Source organism: Bubalus bubalis, chromosome 3, assembly GCF_019923935.1.
Source record: "Bubalus bubalis isolate 160015118507 breed Murrah chromosome 3, NDDB_SH_1, whole genome shotgun sequence".
Classification (NCBI taxonomy): domain Eukaryota; kingdom Metazoa; phylum Chordata; class Mammalia; order Artiodactyla; family Bovidae; genus Bubalus; species Bubalus bubalis.
Window position 1 is genome coordinate 174,485,062 of NC_059159.1, and position 26,352 is coordinate 174,511,413.

A 26,352-nucleotide genomic window follows, 5' to 3' on the forward strand; every position below is an offset into this window, starting at 1 on the left:
CTGAGTCTGGCATTTCGGGAAAGGATTACCAGATATAAATGGTGTTTAAAGTCATAGGCCTAGGGTTGAGTGTGAATAGAAGAGGATGGCGCCTTGGGGAGGCTGAGAGGACCGTAGCCTCCACCTCTTGGCTCATTCCTGGAGGCTGTTGATCGAAAGAGATGCACAGTGTGAGAGCTGAGAGTTCAGTTTATTGGGTGCAAAACAAGGACCGTAACCCAACAGACCGTCGCGGAGGTCCTGCTGAGGGGCTGCTCTGAAGAGATGGGGCGGGGAGGCCAGTACTTCTGTTTTGCTGAAGAGGGTACCTGCAGCCAAGCACACATTTTGGCAGAAGTTGCTGCTCATCACAAGGAAGGGGTGTCTCCATTCATGATTTTAGTGTTCTTCTAGATATGAGAAAAGGCAAGAAATTGGGCTCTTAAAATCTTCTCCTGAAAATAGCTATCTGAAGGCCTGTTCTACCAGTTTTTCCAGAGCAGAGAGGGCTTTGTTCTGATCTCCAGCCTGAACTCCCTTCAGGGTGTGTGGAAGGTCTGCACCTGCAGTGGCCTAATCTTTGTGGAGTCAGATGCCAAGCGCCAGTGTTGAGCTGGCGAGGCAGATGAAGTCAGCGTTAGCAGCCTCGGTGCTGCCGGCCCCCGGGCCTCGCCCTCCAGGCCTGGGGTAGGGCTGCTCCTCACCCCTTAGCTCACCCGTGTTTTGTGTGGTCCAAGTGGTGAGGCTCTGCTTAGCTGCCCCAGGAAGGGATGGCCCGGAGCAGGGCGGGTGGGTGGGAGGGCTTCATGCCAAATCTCAGGCCTGGTCTAAGATTTCAGTTCCTCAAAGGGCTGTCTGTGTGCAATGATTTCAAGTAGAAACAGCGTTTAAAGTTGATCTTGAAGAATGAATGGTATTTTAAGAGGTTGCCATTTTTTTCCAGTAGGGCCAGCCAGCCAGTAGATCAGGCTTTGGCACCCAAGAGGCAGAACTGTGTATTGGCACACAAGAGAGAAAACAACCTTCCACAGATTTTAGTGGTAACTGGATTGTAACAATAACTGAGCACTTCTTCTGTAATCCAAGTGTACTGATGTGTGGAATGCGATTCTCTTTGTGGGAGAACACTTTCGACTTGAGCTCACTATTTAGTGCCCTTTATCAGCACAGGTCATGAGTGTTTAGCTGTCAATGCTAATCTATGACGGGATTTTACCTATTTCATCTTTGAAAGTGTGTTCTCCCCTGAAATGTTCTTTTGATTTGGTTTTTTGCAACCAACCACTCTCACATCCGAGAAGGCAATGGCACCCCACTCTAGTACTCTTGCCTGGAAAATCCCATGGATGGAGGAGCCTGGTGGGCTGCAGTCCATGGGGTCACTAAGGGTCGGACAGGACTGAACGACTTCACTTTCGCTTTTCACTTTCGTGCATTGGAGAAGGAAATAGCAACCCACTCCAGTGTTCTTGCCTGGAGAATCCCAGGGACGGGGGAGCCTGATGGGCTGCTATCTATGGGGTCGCACAGAGTTGGACACGACTGAGGCAACGTAGCAGCAGCAGCACTCTCACATCCAGGCCATAGGAGAGCAGGTGGCGGCTGGATTTGCTGAGTCCTTGGTGCTCTCGGCTCCGCACGCGGCCTTCATCGTGTGCTCCGGGAGGACCAGCAGAGCTCCTTTAGAGGGGCCGGTGCCCAGCTTCCTCAGGAAGGGTCAGGCGGGGTCAGCGAGTGGTGAGAGGTCATCTGGCAGAGCCTTCTGAGCCACAGGCCCAAGAAAAGCCCTCGGAGAACTCCACACAGCCCCCTCCACTCAGAAACTGGAGCCTCCACAGGCTCTGAGGGTCCTGCCCCCGCCTCACCCAGATCCCACGTCTGCCTCTACCCCTGGGCACAGCTCCCAGAGGGGCCCAGCCTGGTGGAGCACGGCGCTCTGCTGTCTGCGGCTGAGCCTCACCTCCTCCAAGAAGGGCTGCGTCCTTGCACATGTCCCCCTTCAGAGCGAATGGTTCCCACAGTTAAGGTCCCAGTATACCCGCTGCATGCCTCCACCTGCTGTCGGACTTGCCTGCTGCACCTCCTCCAGGCGGGCGGGAGGTTACAGCCACAGGAGCTGGCATAACTCAGGGGTCGGGGGGGAGCGCAGGGAGGGCCCTCTGACGTGAGGCTGTTTCCAGGTGCAGACAAGATCCATCTTTTCATCCATTTTAACATTTAATGAAAAGGCAAAAGCCACACCTTTGCTTTCTTTAACAAGGACTTGCAAATAGTTTATTATAAAAGCTATGTAATCAAAGAGAAAGATATTAACATATGTATGTTATATCTTAAAAGTGTTTTTACCCATTTATCTACCTCCCCAAACTAATTGAGTGATTAGAATGTATATAAAACAAGTCAAGTTAGAAAATAAAAATTGCAAATACTTTTCCATATTCTGTAATGCCATGGAGAGATGATAAGTTTCAGCTGCAACAACAAGCCCACGAATCTCAATTTCTCGCCACTGTAAGAGTTATTTCCCCCTCATGCTCCAGGTCATGGGCAGCTCCCCGCAGCCAGTGAAGGAGAGGGAAAGGGTGGGGAAACATGCTGCCCCGCCATCTGAGCAGCCGCTCCGGAGGACAGCGCTGCGCTGAGGAGCATGCGTGTGGGTGGGAACTCCTGCCCAGCCGCGCGACTCACCCAGCAGCCCTCCGCCTGCAGCTGTCCATTCTGTTAGGAGCAAGGCTGCGTAAGAGAACAGAGGCCTGCCTAGTCGGGTGCAGTGTGCAGACAGGTGCACTCTCGTCAGTTTTCCCCTCGTGTCCCCGTGGGCCCTGCTGACTCCTGCGGCTCAGGGCCTGCGTCCCTCGTCGTGATCACTACAAGTGGGGCTGGCTTCCATCGCGTGCTCACTCTGGCTGTGGTTTTCAGAGTCTGTTCACTGCGTCAGTACTGTGTTGAAAACTTGGAAATGCCCCCACCATAGGCACGTTTTCTCGGTCACTGTGGAATATCAAACCAGTTGCATGTCTTTAGCCTGCTACTGGTGGCCCTAGTGGTAAAGAGCCCCCGCCACGCAGGAGACGTGAGAGCCCAGGGTTCGATCCCGGGTCAGGAAGATCCCCGGAGAAGGAAAGGGCAACCCACTCCAGGGTTCTTGCCTGGAGAATCCCATGGACGGAGGAGCCTGGTGGGCTACAGTCCTTAGGGTCACAAAGAGTCGGATATGACTGAAGCAATGTAACACGGCATTAGTCAAGTCACAACTAACAGCTACTTCTATAAAATGTACTTTAATGGCCCAAATAGCTACATAAATGTGTTCATTTGGAATTTTTCTAGGTTATATTTTTTCTAAGACCTTTTAAATCCAGATTGTTTAACCAAAGCACTGATAATAGGAAATGTTTAAAAGTCACTTGTACATTGACATACTTTTAAATGGGTGTTTTAAGATTCCTTCCCTATTTAAAAATTATGTGCTTCTGGGAATTTTTCAGTGTTTGTGCTTCATATCCACCACTGAAAGTGACAGCAGAGTACTGAGAATATCAGCCCTTCAGTATCTTAGTACCATCAGCGAAATGGGACAGTGTGATTTTAAATACATGACTGGGGAGACGAAGAGCAACTGCACGTTAGTTCCTAAAATTAAAGTCTAAGAATTGGCAATGATACACAAATGCATATGATAATAATTGAACATTTAGTGTGTAGCTACTCACCCAATCCCTGTCCTGTGAATCGTGTGTGTGTTTGTGTGTGTGTCCAAACATGCCCAGGGGAGGGGAGGCTGTCTATACTCTTTGTGTAAAATGTAAGGATATATTTTTCACTTTTCTACACCTCTTCATACAAGACATGTTCATTGTGAGAGATCACATTTTAAACAAAAGATAATGTATAGAGTAATTATTCATAATATACATTTTTTTAATAGCTGGAGTCATGCATTTCCACTACTACATTAAATATTTAATTGTTCAATATTCAATTTATGCTGAGCAATCTTTGTTATGTAATATTTCATACATACAACATACAAAGGACTATTGAGAATAACAATTTACCTCCATGACTTACTATACACAGTACAAGTTTCCAGCAAGCTTCCTATATAAGCCTTCCCCACACCCCACAGCAAGTATCATTATACTTGATTTTTATATATAAATATTTATATAAACATTTACATGTGTGTGATACCCTATATGTCTTTATGTAGCTTGCTTTTCCTCTCAATATTCATATTTTGCCATGCTGATACATGTAAACCTACTTTATTTGAAGTTCTGTGTAGAGTTCAGCTTTAATACTCTACCACACTAGGTGTGTCCATTCTCCTCTTGAGCAGAATTTGTTTCCTGCTTTGAAAGTGTTTGATTTTATGTGCTATTCTTATATTTTGCTATTAAAAGCATTGCCTCAACGAACCTTCTTACACATGTAGAACTGGTTTCCTGGGCTGCATGACAAGCTACCAGGAACTGGTTGGCTCACAGCAACAGGCAGGTCATCTCCCACAGGGGAGGCCTCCTGTGGGGAGTCAGTGGCGGCACCTGGAGGGCCCCACGTCTCCAGAAGGCCCGCCTTCTCCCCAGCCCACGGGCTCCAGGCTGGAGGCCGCACGGTGCAGCCTCCCCTCCTCTCCAGGTCTCACCCTTTCTGTCTCCTTAAGGATAGTCATCTTGCACTTAGGGACCACCTGGGGAGTCTGGAGTGATTAACTTATTTACATCTGCAAAGGCCCTTTTTCCAAGTGAGACCCCTTTCACAGGACCCGGTGGACATGAATTTGGGGCCACCGTCCCGCCCAGCCACCAGTGTCTCCATGAGTGCATCCAGGTGTGGAATTGGTGGGTGCTCTCTGCTGTCCTCAGAGAGCTCCCACAGCAGCCGCCCTTCCTCAGGACCTCACCAGCGGGCCACAGGCTTCCCTCCATGCCCCTGCCCGGCCTGCATATGCGCACTGCAGGCTTTGGTCATTGCTGTCCACCTAGAGGACGAGAAATGATAATGCATTGTGGTCTGGCTTTGCACGTCCCTGGTTTCTTAGGAGTTTGATCCACTTTTCATGTATTTATTGGCCATGGTGGTCTCTTCTGCGGATTAGTAGTTGAATATTTTGCCTAATTTTCTATAGTAATTTCATATTTTTTGATATTAAAAGATCTTTATATATTCTTGATGTGGTACATATATACAGTGGAATATTACTCAGCCATAAAAAGGAATGAAATCATGTCATTTGCTACAACATAGATGGACCTGGAGATTCCCACACTGAGTGAAGTAAGTCAGACAAACACAAATACCATATGATACCACTTATATGTGGAATCTAAGAAAAAGGTACAAATGAATTTCTCTATAAAACAGATAGAGTTACAGACATAGGAAACAATCTTATGCTTACCAGAACTTAAGGGGTAGGGAGGGATGAATTGGGAGATTGGGATTGACATATACATATGACTGTGTATAAAATAGATAATAAGAACCTACATAGCACAGGGAACTCGGATTAATATGCTGTAATAGCCTATATGGGAAAAGAATGTTAAAAAAAAGTAGATAAATATGTGTGTAAGTGACTCTTCTGTACAGAAGAACCTAACACAATATTGTAAATCAACTATATTCCAATAAATGTTTTTTAAAAAAAGGAGAAATTGAAGAAGCAAAATGTGCAGAACCAAAGATGGACTTAAAAAAGTCAACCTGAAGAACTCTAAATTTTAAATAACACAAGAAAAAATACTAAGGATATAATAGAGATACAAATTGAACAATGATTTGTAATTATAATCAATTAAGCATAAATTATATCAATCATAATACAAGTAAATACATTTAAATATATGTATTAAAAAGTAAAATATCTTTATATATTATGAGTTCTAAATCTCTATCATTTATACTTATGACAAATATATTCCAGTCTGTGGCTTATAGTCTTCTTTTTAAATGTATGTTGATATATAACTTTTTACATTTTAATGTAGTTGAATATATCTGTAGTTTCCCTTTATTTTGTGCCTTGTTTATACCATTCCTCCATCCTCAGATCATAAAGATACTCCCTATTCTTTTTATTCTAAAAGTACAAAGTTATGCTTTTAATATTTAAGCATTCAGTTACATTGAATTTTTTGTGTGATATGATGTCGTAATCTAATTTTATTTTGTTTTCCTTTGAATGACCCAGAGTTGTCGCAGAACGATTTATTAATCTGTGTCATCTCTGTCATATATTTTTAAACATGAGTATATATATTTATATGAATATTCCTTTCTTTTGTTGTGAATGTAGCATTGTTAATTAAGTGCTGTGGTTTATTCAATACATTGTGTCATATATGTTTAAAATATTAGGTTCTAAGTTCACATCCTATACAAACACGAAGTTTGAAGTACTTCAAATATTTAATGTAAAATAAAAGCTCTGAAAGAAAATCTGAAGTAATACTCGTATAACTTTTGTCTTAAAGTAAGACTTTTAGTCACAATAATAGAAAGATGATAATGGTAGAAAGCCCAGAGAGATATTGCCACATAAATGAAAACAAATACTGAGAAACTGTAGATAAAGGTGTAAAAAACAAGAAGCTGAGATGGAAACTTGCGACATGAAATTTTAATATGAAAATTATAGAGAAATGAGTATAGGACCAGAAAAATAGGCAAAGAGCACCAACAGAAAATACGCAAAACAAAATGAAATGAGTGAGACATCGGCTGGTGTTGGATAAACACGTCCTGTTCTGACGTGCCCACCTCGCCTGTGCTGCTTCCCTGGTGACAGTACACGTCTCATGGTAACACTTGGTGCTTCTAAGGTTGGAGAGTGTTTTTAGAAGGCGACTTCATAATGGAAAAAAGCCTAAAAATTTTTTTTAAGTCATTAATTCCAACTCCTAAGATTCTCTCAAGATAATTACTATCCAACAGTGGTATCAATAAAAGCTAAAAATGAAATAATCTACTTGTTTAACAATAGGAACCAATTGAAGCACACGCTAAATGCAGACAGCGGTACTGGTGAATATCAGTGGTAGGGGTGTCTTTTTTCTTCGGTATTTGCATACCTATACTTTTTCTGTTATTTTTACAATGCACTTATGCCATAATTTGTTGGTTTTTTTTTTTTTAACTTTTCGTCTCAAAATTCATGGGCCTTTTACACAATGAATTTGAAAAGTAATTCTCCCATAATTTCTAATTCTTTTATGGTTTGACTTTGGCATTTTGAATCATTGGTAGATTTGGAGTTCCTGCAGTGTGGCACTGCGGATGGTAGTCCACAAAGGACTACTCTTGTGCAAGATGACTTTTCCACATTTATTTGAGATGCAGTGTTCATCACATATTAAATTCCCCTATACATCTGGGCCAATTTTTGAATTTTCTATTTTGTAAAATTGATTTTTCTGTCCATATTTGTATCACCAGGAGGAAACTTATAGAGGCTTTATAATATGTTAGATGGAGGTTTTCACCTTCTTTTTCCTGGTTCACACATTTTTTTCTAGCCTTTCTTGCTTATTTTTCCAAATGAATTTGAGGACTACTTTATTTAGTAAAAAAAATACTTGTTAGACTTAAACGGAGAAAGCAATGGCACCCCACTCCAGTACTCTTGCCTGGAAAATCCCATAGACAGAGGAGCCTGGTACTCAGCGACTTCACTTGCACTTTTCACTTTCATGCATTGGAGAAGGAAATGGCAACCCACTCCAATGTTCTTGCCTGGAGAATCCCAGGGACGGGGGAGCCTGGTGGCTGCCGTCTGTGGGGTCGCACAGAGTCGGACACGACTGAAGCGACTTAGCAGCAGCAGCAGACTTAAAAGAGGATATGAATTTGATTTCATTTTTTAAAAAGTAGAAAAACTATCATAAGAAAATTGAAAAGACAAATGACAAAGAGGAAATCAATGTAACTTGTATTCTAGAAAAAAAGGTTAATTCCTTTAATATATAAATCAATAAGAAACAGAGAAATACCCTCCCTAAATAGACAAATATTTTAAAAGATTTGACAGAAATGGAAGGACATTAATATTACTCATCATAAAAGAACAAATTAAAAGTGCACTGAGAGCTTCACAGGAGGAAGCTGGGGTTGGAATTGCCATTTGAGTAACAGTTAGAAACTGAGGGAGACGTTTAGAGCATCGGTTTTTACACTGAATGACAGCAAATGGATCCAGGATTCCTGAGGGGAGGGAGACGCAGCCCAAGATTTCCCGCTTTTCTGCCTGGAAGCTACGCGGGAGAGAAACCGCCTTAGCCTGTGTTCCTTCCAAACTGTTGCTATTCAGTTGCTAAGTCCTTTTAAGATCCTTTAGATCGCCGTGATTTTAAATTTCTAAGATTTTTGAGAGTTTAAGGTTTCCCAATCTCAGAGTGAATTTTATTTATTAGGAAAATAGAGATGAAATGATCACCAAGTAAAGATTTTCAATTTATTTCTTTTGTCTGGTAGGATACAGTTTGTTAATGCTTAATTGTGTATGACAAAAATGAAATTACAACAAACTACTAACTTCTATTTAGTAGATTTTTTTCATTAAAATCACTTTTTTAATCTTTTAGTGAACAACCCTATACCTTCCAATTTGAAATCTGAAGCAAAAAAGGCTGCTAAAATTCTAAGAGAATTCACAGAAATAACTTCCAGAAATGGACCTGATAAGATCATCCCTGGTAGGTGAATAATATGAGTACTTTCCACTTCTGCATTTGCTCTGTTTCCCAAATTATCTTCTCAACCCTTGACTGCGCACAGGTCCTCAGACCGCCTCTCTGCTCTGGGCCTGTCTTCCCTGCCGGGCTCTGGGCGGCCTCCTCTCCCGCCTGCCTTCGCGCTCCTTCCCCTTTTGTGAGTATCCCTTGTCCTTTGCCAGCGCCACTTCCCTCAAACTCACAGGTCCTTGTCCTCAGTTTCTGAGGGCTTTGCAAACTCACTAGCTAATCTCATAAATAAATTTTAAATTTGTGTTTTTTCTTTGTAGATAAGATAGTTATACATTACAGTGGTTTAAGAAGACTAATCACTGATTTCCAGTACAACCAGAAATCTGTATTCCTGGGGTCCGAAACTTCAGTTCCTAAGCTCCCCCAGACCTGCTGAATCAGACTCCGTGCTTCTCCTGTAGTCAGGCGGGCCACACCAGACCTGGTCCAGAGGCAAGCCTTTGGGAACCACTCTCTGTTCATTACTACTACCCGTTGTTTCTAAAAGGTGTTTCAGAAAATACTTATCTGATGCTAAGAGACTCGTATGCAAACTAGCTTGGGCAGACAAATTTCCCTCTTAGTGCAGGACTTTCATCCTTCATTAAAGAAAGGAGTTTAATTTCTTAAGCTAGATTTTCTGAAGTTATTTAACAGGTTTTTAAATGTTTTTAAAAATTACTAATTTGTTGTTATAATAATAATACTAATTACTCTTATTTTGGCCTAGCCACTCCTCTCATCTTAAGAAAACAGGGCTTTTTAGAGCATTGATACTCAAAGAGCAGACTGGACAACATTCGGGCATCACTTGGGAGCTTGCTAACAAATGCAGGACCTCAGGCTCTTCTTAGACCTAAGGAATCATAATCTGCATTTTTCACAAGATCTCCAGTGAGGTACATGCATGTGAAAGTTTGAGAAGCACTGCATAGGACTTGAAGGAAATCCAGCCAGAAAAATCTGAGTTTTCTTAGCTCTGTTCTGAAGCAGGAGGTAGAAGACATTTCTTGATATATATCAGCTACATATCAGGCTAGCCCAACTTACAGATAAAGTGTATTTCCTACCATAAAACTATCTGGGTATGGATTATTTCTCAACGATTTTGTCCAGCAGAATTCTGTCTTGCCTTTTCTGCCTCCAATTAAAGGCCACCCAACTCCCTTTCACTGGCTGTCACTCAGAAAATGAAAATCTGTTTACATAGGAGCCTTAGGAAGAAGAGCTTGCTCCCAGGGTCTACAGACTGCGAGTGGAGGGGTGGGGGTGGGAGGCAGGAAGGCCCAGCTGCCAGGGGACCAAGCCTTGCCTTTCCATGGGACGCGGAGGGAGGGCCGCTGTGTTTACATTAAAACCGGGAGCTCTGTTATGGAACAGGAGATGAAGTCTCAAAGCATTTTAAAACAGAATGCCCAGCCCTTTAGACCTCCTTGGCTGTGAGTTCACAGTTTTCTGGTGTAAGGGCTCTGAGATGTGAGACTGAATTTAGAGAGTAAATTTGCAATCGATCCATCCTCGTTACAAATGAAGAGCTAACTGGACAATTATTTAGTGATTGTTGGTAGTTTACTGTCCCTGAACTTGGGTGGATAAGATATTAAAAACACACCTGGCATTTGAAATGTGTTCATTAAAGAAATCTACTTTGGTTCTATTTAATGTTTCTGAGCACAGGCAGTGCTCACTGTAAAGGCAGTGGGAGCGGCCTGTGCGGTGTTGAGGGTGGTCTGCTGCTGTGTGCTGTGTAAACAAGGCTCCTGGCGTGTAATGAACCTGTCCGTCATCATTGCCTTGTTACACCCCTTAGAAATGGAACTCAGGCACCTTAGCAGCCGCCCTCTGAACAGCATCACTTCTGACCCTGCTTCAGGACCGGCAGCTGCAGACAGTCTGCGTCTCACCCTCCTTGTGCCTTTGGTTGAATCATCTCTGAGGGTCTGTTATTAAATTTTGAAATGGTATGCATGATTGTATTCGAAATTTAGTGTCTCCTAAGGACTGAAGGATACATACAAAGTCTTTTCTGTGTATTTGAGTATACTATTTGGTCTAACTTCTTCAAAATAATATGTGACTAAAATGATGATAAATTAAACTATCTTAAAAGTAGGATTGGGTTCCAAGAATAATTTCAGTCTTAAGGCTTCCTTTGTTATTTGAAAGATGTACTATTGTGTAAATAAATCCACCAAATAGTGAGGCACTGTGTTTAGTGGGACCTATGTTAATAACCTTCCTTTTATGGAAAGAACTTCCCTGAAATGTGAATAAACCGATATTTTGTAAATGGAATTATATTTTCAGTGCTTTGGTAGTTATGTGTTTTTCAAATACTGATCAAATCATTTTGTAAAGTTAAAAGCCTTTTTTAAGTGGCATTAAATTTTTCTGGTTTTGAAACCAGATTTTCATATTATTAGCAGGTGAGCTCAGTGATGTGGCTTTAAGCTCAAACACTCTGCCACACACACTGCCTATCAGTCACTGTTTAAGTTTCTCCTTAATACTCTGTAGATCTTAATTTCTTTGAATAAATTTGAAAATTATACATTACGTTTTAAATTAATTGAAATCTCCAAATTATTTGCCCTGCTGCTAGACATCAGCACAGTCTCATCCCAGGCTCTCATTTCTTGTGGCCATTGCAGAATTTCTGAGCACCTCTCCGGTCGGGTTAGGGCCACCAAATGCTTCAGGCTCTCCTGGGGTGGATTCTCCTCAGTTACCAGGGGCCCGGGCCCGGGTCCGGGAAGCACAGCTCCGTGCCCAGGTCTGACCCGTCGGGGTGCACCCTGCCCTCATCTTTTGCAGCGCACGTCATCGCCAAAGCCAAGGGCCTCGCGATCCTGTCGGTGATAAAGGCTGGCTTTCTGGTCACGGCGAGAGGAGGCAGCGGGATCGTGCTGGCGCGCCTTCCAGACGGAAGTAAGTCAGCGGCTCTTCACCGGGAGGAGCGGAGAGCCCCTCTCCGCGCTTGTGTTCCGTTTCCGCTGTGAGCGGCGTCCCAGGAGGGAGGCAGGCTTTGTGTCTCCACCGGCACCGCCTCCCTTGGGCGGCTCCCTGGGTGTTTTCTGTTAGCCGGCCAGCCCGGGAACCTCTCAGAACACCAGAAGGTGCGCCCCGGCCTTTACATATTTTCTCGTCCTTTCGTGGAGCAAATACTAAACGTTGACATTATATTTCTCTTGTCAAATATGCATTCTTATTCCTCAGCTTTAGGGTACCGTCTTCTAATGTTTTATGGAAGCTGATAAGGTGAAAGACCATTTGTAAGCTTTCCCCCCATTTTTCCTGTAGGAGACCTTAAAAACTGAAACATTTTAAAGAATATCCATCCTCAGGGCAGAATCATACCAAGATCATTATAATTTGGCTTTACTTTCTGGTGTGAAATCTAATACCTGATTTTTCAGACATGACACCAAAATACATTTGCCTTGAATCTCAAGAACCAACATTTATCATATTTGAAATGTGTGTAGGAGTGTGTAGGGGCCGGAGAAGGCAATGGCACCCCACTCCAGTACTCTTGCCTGGAAAAGCCCGTGGACGGAGGAGCCTGGTAGGCTGCAGTCCATGGGGTCGCTAAGAGTTGGACATGACTCAGCGACTTCACTTTCACTTTTCACTTTCATGCATTGGAGAAGGAAATGGCAACCCACTCCAATGTTCTTGCCTGGAGAATCCCAGGGACGGGGGAGCCTGGTGGCTGCTGTCTATGGGGTCGCACGGAGTCGGACACGACTGAAGCGACTTAGCAGCAGCAGCAGTGTGTAGGGGCTTCCTTCGTGACTTAGTTGGTAAAGAATCTGCCTGCAATGCAGGGGACCAGGGTTCGATTCCTGGGTTGGGAAGACCCCCTGGAGAAGGAAATGGCAACTCCAGTATTCTTGCCTGGAGAATCCCTCAGACAGAGAAACCTGGCAGGCTATAGTCCATGGGGCCGCAAGAATCAGACATGATTTAGCGACTAAACCACCAGCAGGTGTGTCATGACCATCTAAAAGCCTTATTATATGAATTTAACGTTAGCTGTTCAGTTATATAATTGAACACATTTTTTTCTGTTAATGTGTTAATGTGTCGGGCTTCCCTTGTGGCTCAGCTGGTAAAGAATCCGCCTGCACTGTGGAAGATCCCCTGGAGAAGGGAAAGGTTACCTACTGTAGAATTCTGGCCTGGAGAATTCCATGGACTGTATAGTCCACGGGGTTGCAAAGAGTCGAACACAACTGAGCGACTTTCAGTTCACTTCTGTTCATAGCTCTTTTTAGTGTCAATAATTTAATTTTCTGCTGAGAGAGAACGGGGCCATCCACTTGCAGTAGATAAATCTGGGCATTTGTGGGGTGCACAGCTCTGGAACATGTGTCAGTGGGATTTACTCTCCCCTGTGAAGTGTCCCCAGAGTAAATGAGAGTTTGCCCCCGAGTTTGCACTTCAGATTTCATAGCTCCAGACTTGCTATGAAACCAAAATGACAAAATTCTCTCTTTCTCAGGAGAAGACGTGTTACCCAAATTTTCATAGGCAGATTCTCAGCAGTACAACCGGACAAGTAGGCACATTCAAATTGAGTCCACTGTTAGGCTCCAGGTTTGCAAGAACCCCCCCATCTTGCCCTGCAGGTCAGCGCTGTGGTGGACAGGTGCCTGTCAGGAAAGGGGAGGAGCTATCCATCCTGGGGCTCCTCTCAGAACCTCAGGGGGACCCACCCACTGGTTTAAGTACCCAAGTTTCTCTCTCCCATCTTCCCAATTAGCTGATGGTCACTCCGCAGAGAGTATTTCAAAAGCCAGCCAGTGGGGCAAGCATATCCCTGGATCCTGGCCAAGTGGGTGGTCTTTAAACAGGGACAGTCCCTAACAGAGGAAGTGGAAAACAACTTTGGGGTTACGAGACATTAATTTCTATAGTCAAACCCTCCCTAAGCCCAGACAGATGAGTTCTGGATGCATTCAGGCACCAGCCTGTCATCTGAGGTACCTGACAGCAAGGATGCTAGCGAGCGTCTTCCTGAAGTGCTCCAGCAAGATCACCCCCATCCCCCCAGTTACTTTTCCTTAGACTTGTCTAACATAATTGTGTCTACATCAGGAAATATGCACAAATAGTCCTGAAATGTACCATATCATGGCAAATGGAGTTATTTTACTGAGCTTCCAAATGTCAGGATATGTATCTTGTTAGAATTTTAATAATCTTGAATTGATTATCTGTTTCTTGTGCTTGTACTAGGCACAAAGGGTGTCAAAACCGGTTTTTGCCCTCAGAGACTTACAGTAGAAACAGTTTAGTGTTATGTTACCCTTAGAAGTGATTATAACACTGTTTTGAATCCTTTTGCTCTCATATCTATGATAAAGTTCTAACTAAAGACTAGAATTCCAGTTCAATTATTTTGCAAAAAATTATAAATAGTGATGAAATTATCAAATGCTATGTATAGTTAATCAGTGAGAATTCAGTAGTTTGGTATTATGCATATTTATAGGGAAAGATTGGAAAACATAGGCTTGTAAGTCTGTGAGGCTCATATACAATGCAACACCTTTCAAACATTTTTAACTTAAAAAATTATATATGTTTATTAAAGAACGTTTAAAAACATAGGCAAAAATGCCAAAGTCTCATTATTTTAAAAATAAATACCATTCATTCACATTTTAGCATCTTTCCTCTCTATATTTATATGCCAAGGAGTTTTATTGTTAGAGTAATTGCTTGTTTGTTTCTATTAGAATGGTCTGCGCCTTCAGCCATCGGGATAGCTGGGCTTGGTGGCGGATTTGAACTAGGAATAGAGGTGAGTGAGTGCTGTGTGTATGTACAGTTGCCTTATTCTCTAGAAGCAGCTGATACGTGAAAGATGAGGGATTTGAGATTTCCTCCTGTTCTTGTTTTACCACCTGTGGCAATTGTTCCCCTTTATTTTCTTGAATCTCTGCCTAAAACTATGTAATGTTTATCATTTGTCTCTTTTTCTTTCCTTGGCGGTAGCGTTTCTTCCATTTACCATCTCATGTGTTCCCATCTTTAGCACATCTGAAGAGCAGTTATTCTCAGATCTGACAAAATTTAATTGGCAGCTTCTGGCTTCTGATTGCAGTCGTGGGTGCAAACAGCTTAACGTTATGTATCATCATTGTGGCAAAATCCAGTTTGTGTTACTACTAATGTTCAAATTACTTCAAATTTTTAAAGTACAAATTGTCTTTGTATTATTTCATTTTGTAACTTTGCTCTAATTATGGTTTCTATCAAATGGACTAGAAATTACAGCAGTACACACGCCTTTTCAGAGGTCTCTCCGTCAGCAAGCATCTGCATGATATTAACCTTTCATCTGTTGTTTTACTGCCAGTGATGGTAAATCACAGCTCCTAATGTTCCCGAATCATTTTCTTCTCAAATTACAGCCAATGTCTTCCTAAGCTCTGCTTTTATGAATTTGCTCTTTTGCCATAGTTTAAAATGCCCTTGGGCTTCCCAGGTGGAGCTAGTGGTGAAGAACCTGCCTGCCGGTACTGGTTAGACATAAGAGACGTGGGTTCAATCCCTGGGTCAGGAATATCTCCTGGAGAAGGAAATGACAGCCTACTCCAGCGTTCTTGCCTGGAGAATCCCGTGGAGAGAGAAGCCTGGCAGGCTGTAGTCCATGGAGTCACAAAGTGTCAAACCTGACTGAAGCGACTTAGAACCCACACACGAGGAATTATTTCCACTACTGTTCTTTTTCTTTTTCATTTTTTTAAAAAATTTTTTTAAAATATTTTATTTTTAAGCTTTGCATAATTGTATTAGTTTTGCCAAATATCAAAATGAATCCGCCACAGGTATACATGTGTTCCCCATCCTGAACCCTCCTCCCTCCTCCCTCCCCATACCATCCCTCTGGATCGTCCCAGTGCACTAGCCCCAAGCATCCAGTATCATGCATCAAACCTGGACTGGCAACTCGTTTCATACATGATATTTTACATGTTTCAATGCCATTCTCCCAAATCTTCCCACCCTCTCCCTCTCCCACAGAGTCCATAAGACTGTTCTATACATCAGTGTCTCTTTTGCTGTCTCGTACACAGGGTTATTGTTACCAACTTTCCAAATTCCATATATATGCGTTAGTATACTGTATTGGTGTTTTTCTTTCTGGCTTACTTCACTCTGTATAATAGGCTCCAGTTTCATCCACCTCATTAGAACTGATTCAGATGTATTCTTTTTAATGGCTGAGTAATACTCCATTGTGTATATGTACCACAGCGTTCTTATCCATTCATCTGCTGATGGACATCTAGGTTGCTTCCATGTCCTGGCTATTATAAACAGTGCTGCGATGAACACTGGGGTACATGTGTCTCTTTCCCTTCTGGTTTCCTCAGTGTGTATGCCCAGCAGTGGGATTGCTGGATCATAAGGCAGGTCTATTTCCAGTTTTTTAAGGAATCTCCACACTGTTCTCCATAGTGGCTGTACTAGTTTGCATTCCCACCAACAGTGTAAGAGGGTTCCCTTTTCTCCACACCCTCTCCAGCATTTATTATTTGTAGACTTTTGGATCCCAGCCATTCTGACTGGCGTGAAATGGTACCTCATAGTGGTTTTGATTTGCATTTCTCTGATAATGAGTGATGTTGAGCATCTTTTCATGTGTTTGTTAGCCATCTGTATGTCTTCTTTGGAGAAATGTCTATTTAGTTCTTTGGCCCAATTTTTGATTGGGTCATTTATTTTTCTGGAGTTGAGCTGTAGGAGTTGCTTGTATATTTTTGAGATTAGTTGGTTGTCAGTTGCTTCATTTGCTATTATTTTCTCCCATTCTGAAGGCTGTCTTTTCACCTTGCTAATAGTTTCCTTTGATGTGCAGAAGCTTTTAAGGTTAATTAGGTCCCATTTGTTTATTTTTGCTTTGATTTCCAGTATTCTGGGAGGTGGGTCATAGAGGATCCTGCTGTGATGTATGTCAGAGAGTGTTTTGCCTATGTTCTCCTCTAGGAGTTTTATAGTTTCTGGTCTTACGTTTAGATCTTTAATCCATTTTGAGTTTATTTTTGTGTATGGTGTTAGAAAGTGTTCTAGTTTCATTCTTTTACAAGTGGTTGACCAGATTTCCCAGCACCACTTGTTAAAGAGATTGTCTTTAATCCATTGTATATTCTTGCCTCCTTTGTCAAAGATAAGGTGTCCATAGGTGCGTGGATGCTGCATAAATCTGTATCATAAAAAGAGGAACATATTTTAGTTTTGCTATTACGACTGCTTTTTTGTTGTATATTCAATGAACCCAGGTCTCCAGCATTGCAGGCAGACGCTTTACCGTCTGAGCCATCAGGGAAGCCCTTACAGTGAAGTCATAGCCTTCAGCAACACGGCACTCGTACGCAAAGTGTGTTTTCAGCATCTGTTGTGCACCCCTGCTCACACCTCCTGGCACTGTACCCACATGTCCCTGTTGTCACTGCCCTCTGACCCCAGATTTTGGGGCTCCATCTCAAATAACATTTACTTATATTTGCTATCTTTGGGAAATTTGGGGCTTCCCTGTGGCTCAGATGGTAAAGAATATTCCGGTAATGCAGGAGACCTGGCTTCAATCCCTAGGTTGGGAAGATCCCCTGGAGAAGGGGATGGCTACCCACTCCAGTGTTCTGGCCTGGAGAATTCCATCGACTATACAGAGGAACCAGAGATCAAATTGCCAACATCCACTGGATCATCAAAAAAACAAGAGAGTTCCTAAAAAACATCTACTTCTGCTTTATTGATGACACCAAAGCCTTTGACTGTGTGCATCACAACAAACTGTGGAAAATTCTTAAAAGAGATGGGAATACCAGACGACCTGACCTGCCTACTGGGAAATCTGTATGCAGGTCACGAAGCAACAGTTAGAGCTGGACATAGAACAATAGACTGGCTCCAAATTGGGAAATGAGTACATCAAAGCTGTATATTGTCATCCTGCTTATTTAACTTACATGCAGAGTACATCATGCGAAATGCCAGGCTGGATGAAGCACAAACTGGAATCAAGATTGCCAAGAGAAATATCAGTAACCTCAGATATGCAGATGATACCACCGTTACGGCAGAAAGTGAAGAAGAACTAAAGAGCCTCTTGATGAAAGTGAAAGAGGAGAGTGAAAAAGTTGGCTTAAAACTCAACATTCAGAAAACTAAGATCATGGCATCTGGTCCCATCACTTAATGGCAAACAGATGGGGAAACAATGGAACCAGTGAGAGACTATTTTCTTGGGCTCCAAAATCACTGCAGATGGTGACTGCAGCCATGAAAGTAAAAGACAGTTGCTCCTTGGAAGAAAAGTTATGACCAAAAAGCAGAGACATTGCTTTGCTGACAAAGGTTCATCTAGTCAAAGCTATGGTTTTTCCAGTAGTCATGTATGGATGTGAGAGCTGGACTATAACAAAAGCTGAGCACTGAAGAATTGATGCTTTTGAACTGTGGTGTTGAGAGTCCCTTGGACTGCAAGGAGATCAAACCAGTCAATCCTAAAGGAAATCAGTCCTGAATATTCATTGGAAAGACTGATGCTGAAGCTGAAGCTCCAATACTTTGGCCACCTGATGGGAAGAGCTGACTCATTTGAAAAGACCCTGATGCTGGGAAAGACTGAGGGCAGGAGGAGAAGGGGACAACAGAGGATGAGATGGTTGGATGGCATCACCGACTCGATGGATATGAGTTTGAGCAAGCTCCAGGAGTTGGTGATGGACAGGGAAGCCTTTTGTTCTGCAGTCCATGGGGTCACAAAGAGTTGGACACGACTGAGAGACTGAACTGTGGAAACTTTGAACACAACTTACCCTTGTGTCTGTATAGAAATTAACTCTAGAATTCTATTTAAATACTGTACATGGAAAATACATATTAACTTTGAAAAAATATCCACTTCAAGTAGAGATCAGACTGTCCTAGGAGTTTGTGCCTCTTGAATATGACCCGGCTTTGCTTCCCCAAGCACAGCTGTAAGGTTAGAGTCATCTGTCACTTTTCAGTGCTAGGAAGAGGCCGAGCTGGTCCCCTAGGAAGCATCTCAGACCTGGACGGGAGTGTGTTTCCCCTCTGGGCGCACCCCTGAACCAGGACGAGTGAGGAAGCTGGTGGGTTGTTGGCCATGAGCCCACAGAGCTCCTGCTGCTGGATGCTCTTGTTAGCCCAGCTCTGGTCCCAGTGAAACGCAGCAGAGCCATGGCCAATGGTGCTAAAGACCCATGCTCCAGAGTCTGCAGCCCCCTGGGCTTCCTGGTTGGTCCTCTCTTTGGTGCTCTTCTTCCACCAGACACTTGTTGTTAATGAGATGGAGTGCTTGACACACGCTCCAGCCTGGAGAGTTTCTTGTCTGGCCCTTATCTGAATTGTGAGTCCTTCGTACCTATGTCTTTAGACTGACCAAGTATCAGCCACAAGTAGACACACAAAATAAGTCTGTTTCTTTAAAGCACTGGGGTTAGTGGTTCAGAGTATCAACTATTTGTTGAATACTTTAATTATCTGCCATTCTGTTTTAGAATGGAATAGTTAGCAATAATGGTTAATAGTCTCATAAAATGCTCACATATCTTCTTACAGAATCATTTCCACACCATAGTCATGAAGGATGTCATTGTGTAGATAACTGAGTTACGTGACCCCTCCACAGCCAGAGAGTGACAGGCTGGTTATTCAGAGGGAGGCCTCTGGCCCCAAACACAGTTATGAGTTGTCCGCAACCCTGGGTGCTGGTTCCCTCATGAGACATCTCGTCTGGGCTGCCTTTCACAGGCAAGGAGAGGGAGGCTCAGAGACATGGAGCCCTGTGTGCTTGGTTCCAGGGCTGCTTCCGGTGCCCCATCTGGTCTTGCCTGTAACTGCCGACCCTGTAACATGCTGTGGATTTGAGGGCATGTGCGAGGTAGGCAGGGTGCGTGAGGGTATTTCAGTACTGAGAGATGCTCAGCACCATACAGAGGTGGTGTGTGGTTGTCTCTGATTGGTTTCCCTGGAGACAGAGCCTGAGACGGGACAGGTGGGTTGGCCTTTATTGGCTTGGACATTAGTTAAATATTCAGTCTGGCACTGGTCCACTTGAGACAACTGCTGAGAATTCCCAAGGTTGTATAACTTATACAAACCCACCAAACACAACAACAACAAACAAAAGTTTTAAAAGTCAGTGGAGTCAGGAAAGATAATGCTAAGATCTAGTTTAAATGCTACTAATATTTTCTTTCCAGGACAATTATAGCAGAGGGCAAAGCTCTGAAAACCTCAATACTGCAGATTATCCCATTGTTTGTTGTTTACCAAACCCAGAATCCACACTGGGCCATGGAGTCTGATCAGCCTCGCCCAAGACTGTAATGTGAGAAAAATGGCTCAGTCTTTTCCAGGAAAATTTGGATGAACTCTTTTACTTTAATAATGAGAAAGGCTAGACCTAGGCTTAAGCTGAGAAGCTACTGTTAGAGATCAGAGTTCAGTGTCTAAGTCCCCTAAGGTTGCTGTGCAGGAGAGGATCTGTTGGTGTGAGGAGTGAGAGGCGCTGGGAGCCTCTCAAGTTTGGCTTGGATGTTGGGGCTGATGATGCCCCTGAGTGAGAGTGAAGCTTGTAACCCACAAGAGAAGGCTTTCCAGGGGAGTGGGGCAGACTCCTGAGCAGAATGGCCGGAGAGATGGAAAAAAAGACCATCTGAGCTTCTGCAGGGGGTGGAGGAGGTGGGGGCAGGTCTCACCAGAGCCACAGGAGGAGCCCTGGGCTTTCTCACCAGGTTGCCTGGATGTGGGGCTTCATCACAGTACCGCAGTGTCGGGGACTCGGGTCCTCGGTGGGTAAACGTCTGAGGGCAGAGGGCAGGGTGTGTGGGGCAGGGGGTCGGGGAGCTGTGGCCAGTGGCTCCTGAGAACACTTTTCCCTAGCTTTTCCTGCATGATAGTGATTTTTTAAAATTCTTGTTTAAGAATTGGATTTAATTATAAAACTTTCATTTTATTTACAAGTTCATTGTGTCTTAATTCAAACTTCTTAAGAAGCCCTTGTCAGATTCTCAGCTGTCGGTCGGTCTTATATGGCTTATGTGCTCCACGGCTCCAGTTTTCGTTCAGGAAACCCACCCTGCTTTTAATTCTAAGCTGTGGGAATAAGTAGAGGGCCGCTGGCGCTGTTGCTGCTCTTCATGTGGGGCTTTGGAGCTGGCTCTCTGTCTAATTGGCCGTGTCACTGAAGAACACAGGAGTATCTTACTCTTATTTCAGGAGAACTGAATTGAGATTGGACATAAACTTAAAGGACTAATTTATTTTCGTTATTGACTCAGAGTTGTGCCTTACTCTACTAAGGTGTGCCAAGCAGGAGGAGACGTAATCACTAGAGCACCTACAGTGTCGTGACTGGAGACATAGTACGTAGTGTGCATACACTAAGCACTGTGCACAGTAATTTCATGTATGTCATCTTAAAAAGTATGTACAATTTGGTGATACAATCATTGGCAAAATTGCTTAACTTTGCATGAGAAATGCTAAATAATTCTATATCATTAAACACCATGATCCTCAGAACTGTTCTTGTATAAAGTAGAAATAGCAATTGATATGAGTCGCGGTATGTTTTGCATGGGTCAGTTAGCTGGCATACTTACTCTGTCCTTCAGAACCTGAGTGTACTTTTTCATGAAGTGATTCAAATTAAACTGTATCAAGAATTCTACTAGGCCCTTCCAAGTGCAATCACATTTGATAATAATTGGATTCTTCTGTCAGATGAAGACATCTACTTTAAAAATGTAAAGAACAATATAAATGAACTCATCTTTTAAGCATTAATCTGCTTGGCCTTTGCATATTTTATTGAGATGTAGTGAATATGCCAGGCTTTACAAATTATTTTAATTCATCTTTCAAACAACTGTGTCTGTGCATGCACATATATACATGCAAAAGAGCCAACTCAGTGGAAATGACTCTGATGCTGGGAAAGACTGAAGGCAAAAGGAGAAGGGGGTGGCAGAGGATAAGATGGTTAAACAGCATCACCGATTCAGTGGACATAAATTTGAGCAAACTCAGGGAGACAGACGGAGAAGGCAATGGCACCCCACTCCAGTACTTTTGCCTAGAAAATCCCATGGACGGAGGAGCCTGGTAGGCTGCAGTCCATGGGGTTGTGAAGAGTCGGACACGACTGAACAACTTCACTTTGACTTTTCACTTTCATGCACTGGAGAAGGAAATGGCAACCCACTCCAGTGTTCTTGCCTGGAGAATCCCAGGGACGGGGAAGCCTGGTGGGCTGCCGTCTGTGGGGTCACACAGTCAGACACGACTGAAGCAACTTAGCAGCAGCAGCAGCAGGGAGACAGTGAAGGACAGGGGAGCCTAGCATGCTGCAGTCCAGGTGGTCGCCAAGGTGGATGCAATTTAGTGGCTGAACAACAACAATGCACCTGCCTGTGTGAGCACTGCTGCTGCTGCTGCTGCTGCTGCTGCTGCGTCGCTTCAGTCGTGTCCGACTGTGTGACCCCATAGATGGAAGCCCACCAGGCTCCTCCGTCCCTGGGATTCTCCAGGCAAGAACACTGGAGTGGGTTGCCATTTCATTCTCCATTGCATGTACTTATAAATGTGGGAACTACTATTGTACCCATTTTACAGGGAAGGAGACTGAGGCTCTGAACTGCTCAATTTGCCCAAGGTCATGCAATGTGCTGGAGAAGGAAATGGCAACCCACTCCAGTATTCTTGCCTGGAGAATTCCATGGACGAAGGAACCTGGCAGGCTACAGTCCAGGGGGTCGCAAAGAGTCGGACAAGTGAGCGACTAACACGCACACACACATAGTGTGCAGGGGCGTAAGTGGAGTTATCACCCAGATGGTTTTCACTTTGAGCCCAGATATCGAGCTAAGCCCTCCTGCCTTCTGCTTTCTGAGCACTTGACCTGTTTTCTGGGCACGTAGCTCAGGGGGTGGGTCCTCTTGTGGACTTTAAGTATGAAAAGGCCAAAGGTGCCCACAACGGCCCTGGGACCCTGTCAGCCCTCCTGGCGGTCCTGCCCCAGAGTGTGAAGAATACACCCCCCAGGGCATGTTCTCCCTCCAGCTTCGCTTTTATTGTCCTTGGAGACTAACGTGGTGATAGGCACAGCTAGTGGCAACAAGTCTTCCTCCTGACATCTTGCAGGTCTGTGCGGGGTGGGGTGGGGGGCGTGGGTGGGATCCAGACCTTGGACCCCCAACCTTCCAGCCTGCTCCTCACTCCCATTCTCCGGCTCAGCCTTCGCCGAGTGTTTAGTTTGAGAAACTCCTTTGACCTTTCACACCTACCTGAGTGTGAGCCGGTCACTAGGACAGCCCACCCGGCCTCACTCACCCACGAGGCTGTGGAGAAGCTGGAGCGGCCCCCAGGGGCCCCTGGTGGGTGCCCGGCCCCTCTCCTTACCTGGGGGAAGGGGGCTGCTTAAGTCCTCAGCTGAAAGTAAAGCGCGACTCTGTTTTCGTGCTCTTCCTTTGACCACATTGAAATTCTTGCTGCATTACATATTGCATGTTTGAGTTGTAATAAACATATGTTAAATGATGTACAGGCAGGATTATTTTAAAATACATGGCTCTACTTTTCAGGTATCGGACTTGGTAATAATTTTGAACTATGACAGAGCAGTAGAAGCTTTTGCAAAAGGTGGTAACCTAACACTTGGCGGGAACCTCACAGTGGCCGTCGGGCCCTTGGGAAGGTGAGTGCTCGAAACCCTTTCTGAGCAGCTATGGACAGTAAAAACTTTAAAAACCATATTGTTTTGCATTAAGAGAAAATTGAATTAGAATGACAGAAATTTATGATTTACACATGTCCCAGAGGATTTTCCCAGGTGGAGCAGTGGTAGAGAATCCACCTGCCAATGCAGGAGACAGAGAGACAAGGATCCCTGGATAAGGAAGGTCCCCTAAAGGAGGAAGTGGCCTCCCACTCCAGTATTCTTGCCTGGGAATCCCGTGGACAGAGGATACTGGCGGGCTACAGTCCGTGGGGTCCAAAGAGTTGGACACAACTAAGCACACACACATGCAGAGAGGGTTGGAGGTTGCTTACAAATAAGAAAGCTACAAAGCACAGCTCGTGTAATAAAATGAGAAAATCTGAAACTAACACATGTAAAAAGAAACTCAATTTTCAGCAATGCAGAATTAACATAAAATTTATGTATATGCTTTGAAGGAGCCAGGTCAAGTCAGTTTTAATTAACGGAGAAAGAGCAGCATTGATCAGGAAAAAAAAAAAGAAAAGCATTTTACCAGACTACATTGTGAAAAACTGAAGCGGGCGTGTTTTACTTGAGTGATGTTTACAATACTATGGCTTCCCTTCTCTATTAATGAATAACTATTCCTGAGTTAATCGAGCAATTAAATATTTTAAACTCAGACTGTTTGTAGAAGTCAGTAAAATCATTTAAAAATGTTTCTGAGTTTTATGAAAATACTCACAGTAAAAAGAACCACAGTCTTTTACTCTTGAGATGCACTTCCCTGTTTTGGTAAAAGAAGACAAAGTTGGAAAATCTCAGCTAACATGTGTTCTTCCCGTGTATCACCTTGTCCTACAACCATCTTGCCTACTATGTCATGCTGTGAACTGTCCTTTCCTCTGAAGCACCTTCAACACACCTAGCTTAGGCCAGCAGGAAGTGAAATATATAAACATAAAGTAGGCATAGGGCGAGAAGTAGGTTAGGGCGAGATCCTTCTTTTGGGTTGGAAGTTAGTGCCCATCAGACAGCCACCTTTAGGTGAAGATGCTCACAGTTCTGGGATGCTGTTTTGCAGGAATTTAGAAGGAAATGTCTCCCTAAGAAGCTCAGCTGCCGTCTTTACTTACTGCAAGTCAAGAGGCCTCTTCGCCGGCATATCTTTAGAAGGCAGCTGTTTGATTGAGAGGAAGGAAACTAACCGAAAGTAAGTCTAAGGCAAATAATTTTAATTGATTTGAAGAAAATGAGGCTTTGCAGATTCGTATGGTTCTTAAGCGTGTACAGAGCACCTTCGTATGGCAAGTCTGCTGGCACCGAGTTTCCAACAGCACCTGCTCACTTTGCGTCTCTGTGTCACGTTTTGGTAATTCCTACAGGATTTCAAACTTTTTCATTAGTACATCGGCTCCAGTGATCTGCGATCTGTGACCTTGGATGTTGCGGTTGTGGTTGTTTGGGACATCAGGCGCTGCGCCCTGTCAGGGGAGAACCTAGTCAGTAAGCGTGTCTGTGTTCTGACCGCCCCTCCCCGAGGCTCTGTCCCTCTCCTCAGGCCTCCCTTTTCCCTTAGATACAATACATTGAAATTAACAAGGACCTCCAAGTGTTCAAGTGAAGAGCTGCACATCTCTTAGTTTAAACCAAGAGCTGAAAACGCCTGAGCTTAATGAGGAAGGCACGTCAAAGCTGAGACAGGCCGAGAGCTAGGCCTCTGGTGCCGAATAGTCAGCCAAGTTGCGACTGCAAAGGAGAAGTTCCCGAAGGAAGTGACAAGTGCCACACCAGTGAAAGCATGAGCGATAAGAAAGCAAAACAGCCTTACCACTGATACAGAGACAGTTTTAATGGTTTGGATTGAAGATCCAAAGCAAGCACAACATTGCCTTCAGCCAAAGCATCATCCAGAGCAAGGCTCTAATTCTCTTCAACTCTATGAAGGTGGCGAGAGGCGTGGAATCTGCAGAAGAAAAGTGTGAAGCTGGCAGAGGCTGATTCATGAGGTAGAAGGAAAGAAGCCGTCCTCATAACATATTAGGTTGGTGCGAAAGTAATAGCAGTTTTACATTGTTGAACTTGGTCATTTGATATTGGAATCCATTCTTAAATAAATGTGGTTATGTTATACTTCATTTTAATGCTCATTTCTCCCTTTATGCTTTTTGCTAATGACTTATTACTTGCTGTTTATTTTGTATTTATTTTAGATAAAGGAAATGGTGTTTAGACAAAAAGCAAATTCGAGTGATTTTTTTATTCGAGTTCAAAATGGGTCGTGAAGTAGCAGAGACCACTTGCAGTATCAACAGTGCACTTGGTCCAGGAACTGCTAATGAACATACAGTGCAGTGGTTTGAAGGTGAGAGCTTTGAAGGTGAGGAACGTAGTCGTGGGCCATCCGAAGTTGACAACAATCAATTGGGAGCCATCATTGAATCTAATGCTCTTATAACTAACTACATGACAAATTGCCAAAGAATTCATTGTCGACCATTCTACAGTCATTCTGCATTTGAAGCAAATTGGAAAGGTGAAAAAGCTCAATAAGTGGGTGCTTCATGCTGCTGCTGCTGCTGCTAAGTTGCTTCAGTCATGTCCGACTCTGTGCGACCCCATAGATGGCAGCCCACCAGGCTCCACTGTCCCTGGGATTCTCCAGGCAAGAACACTGGAGTGGGTTGCCATTTCCTTCTCCAATGTGTGAAAGTGAAGTCACTCAGTTGTGTCCGACTCTTCATGACCCCATGGACTGCAGCCTACTAGGCTCCTCCGTCCATGGGATTTTCCAGGCAAGAGTACTGGAGTGGGTTGCCATTGCCTTCTCCAGGGTGCTTCATGAGCTGACCAAAAATCAGAAAAATCGTTTTGAAGTGTAGTCTTCTCTTATTCTAA

At 43.8% G+C, this 26,352-nt stretch overlaps 1 protein-coding gene across 4 annotated transcripts in view; it reads left to right on the forward strand.

The window, feature by feature from the left end:
* SH3YL1 (SH3 and SYLF domain containing 1) overlaps positions 1-26,352 on the forward strand; it is a 62,959-nt gene that overhangs the window by 12,170 nt on the left and 24,437 nt on the right. For 3 of the 4 annotated variants that reach the window (XM_025282381.3, XM_025282380.3, XM_025282382.3), the window contains exons 2-4: positions 8,565-8,675; positions 23,336-23,448; positions 24,539-24,667. In XM_025282381.3, the coding sequence (XP_025138166.1) occupies positions 8,652-8,675; positions 23,336-23,448; positions 24,539-24,667 (266 nt within the window). In that variant the 5' untranslated portion in view covers positions 8,565-8,651. Of the gene's footprint in view, positions 1-8,564; positions 8,676-11,519; positions 11,634-14,449; positions 14,515-23,335; positions 23,449-24,538; positions 24,668-26,352 lie in introns of all 4 variants that reach the window. The other variant, XM_006062613.4, reaches the window with a different exon arrangement.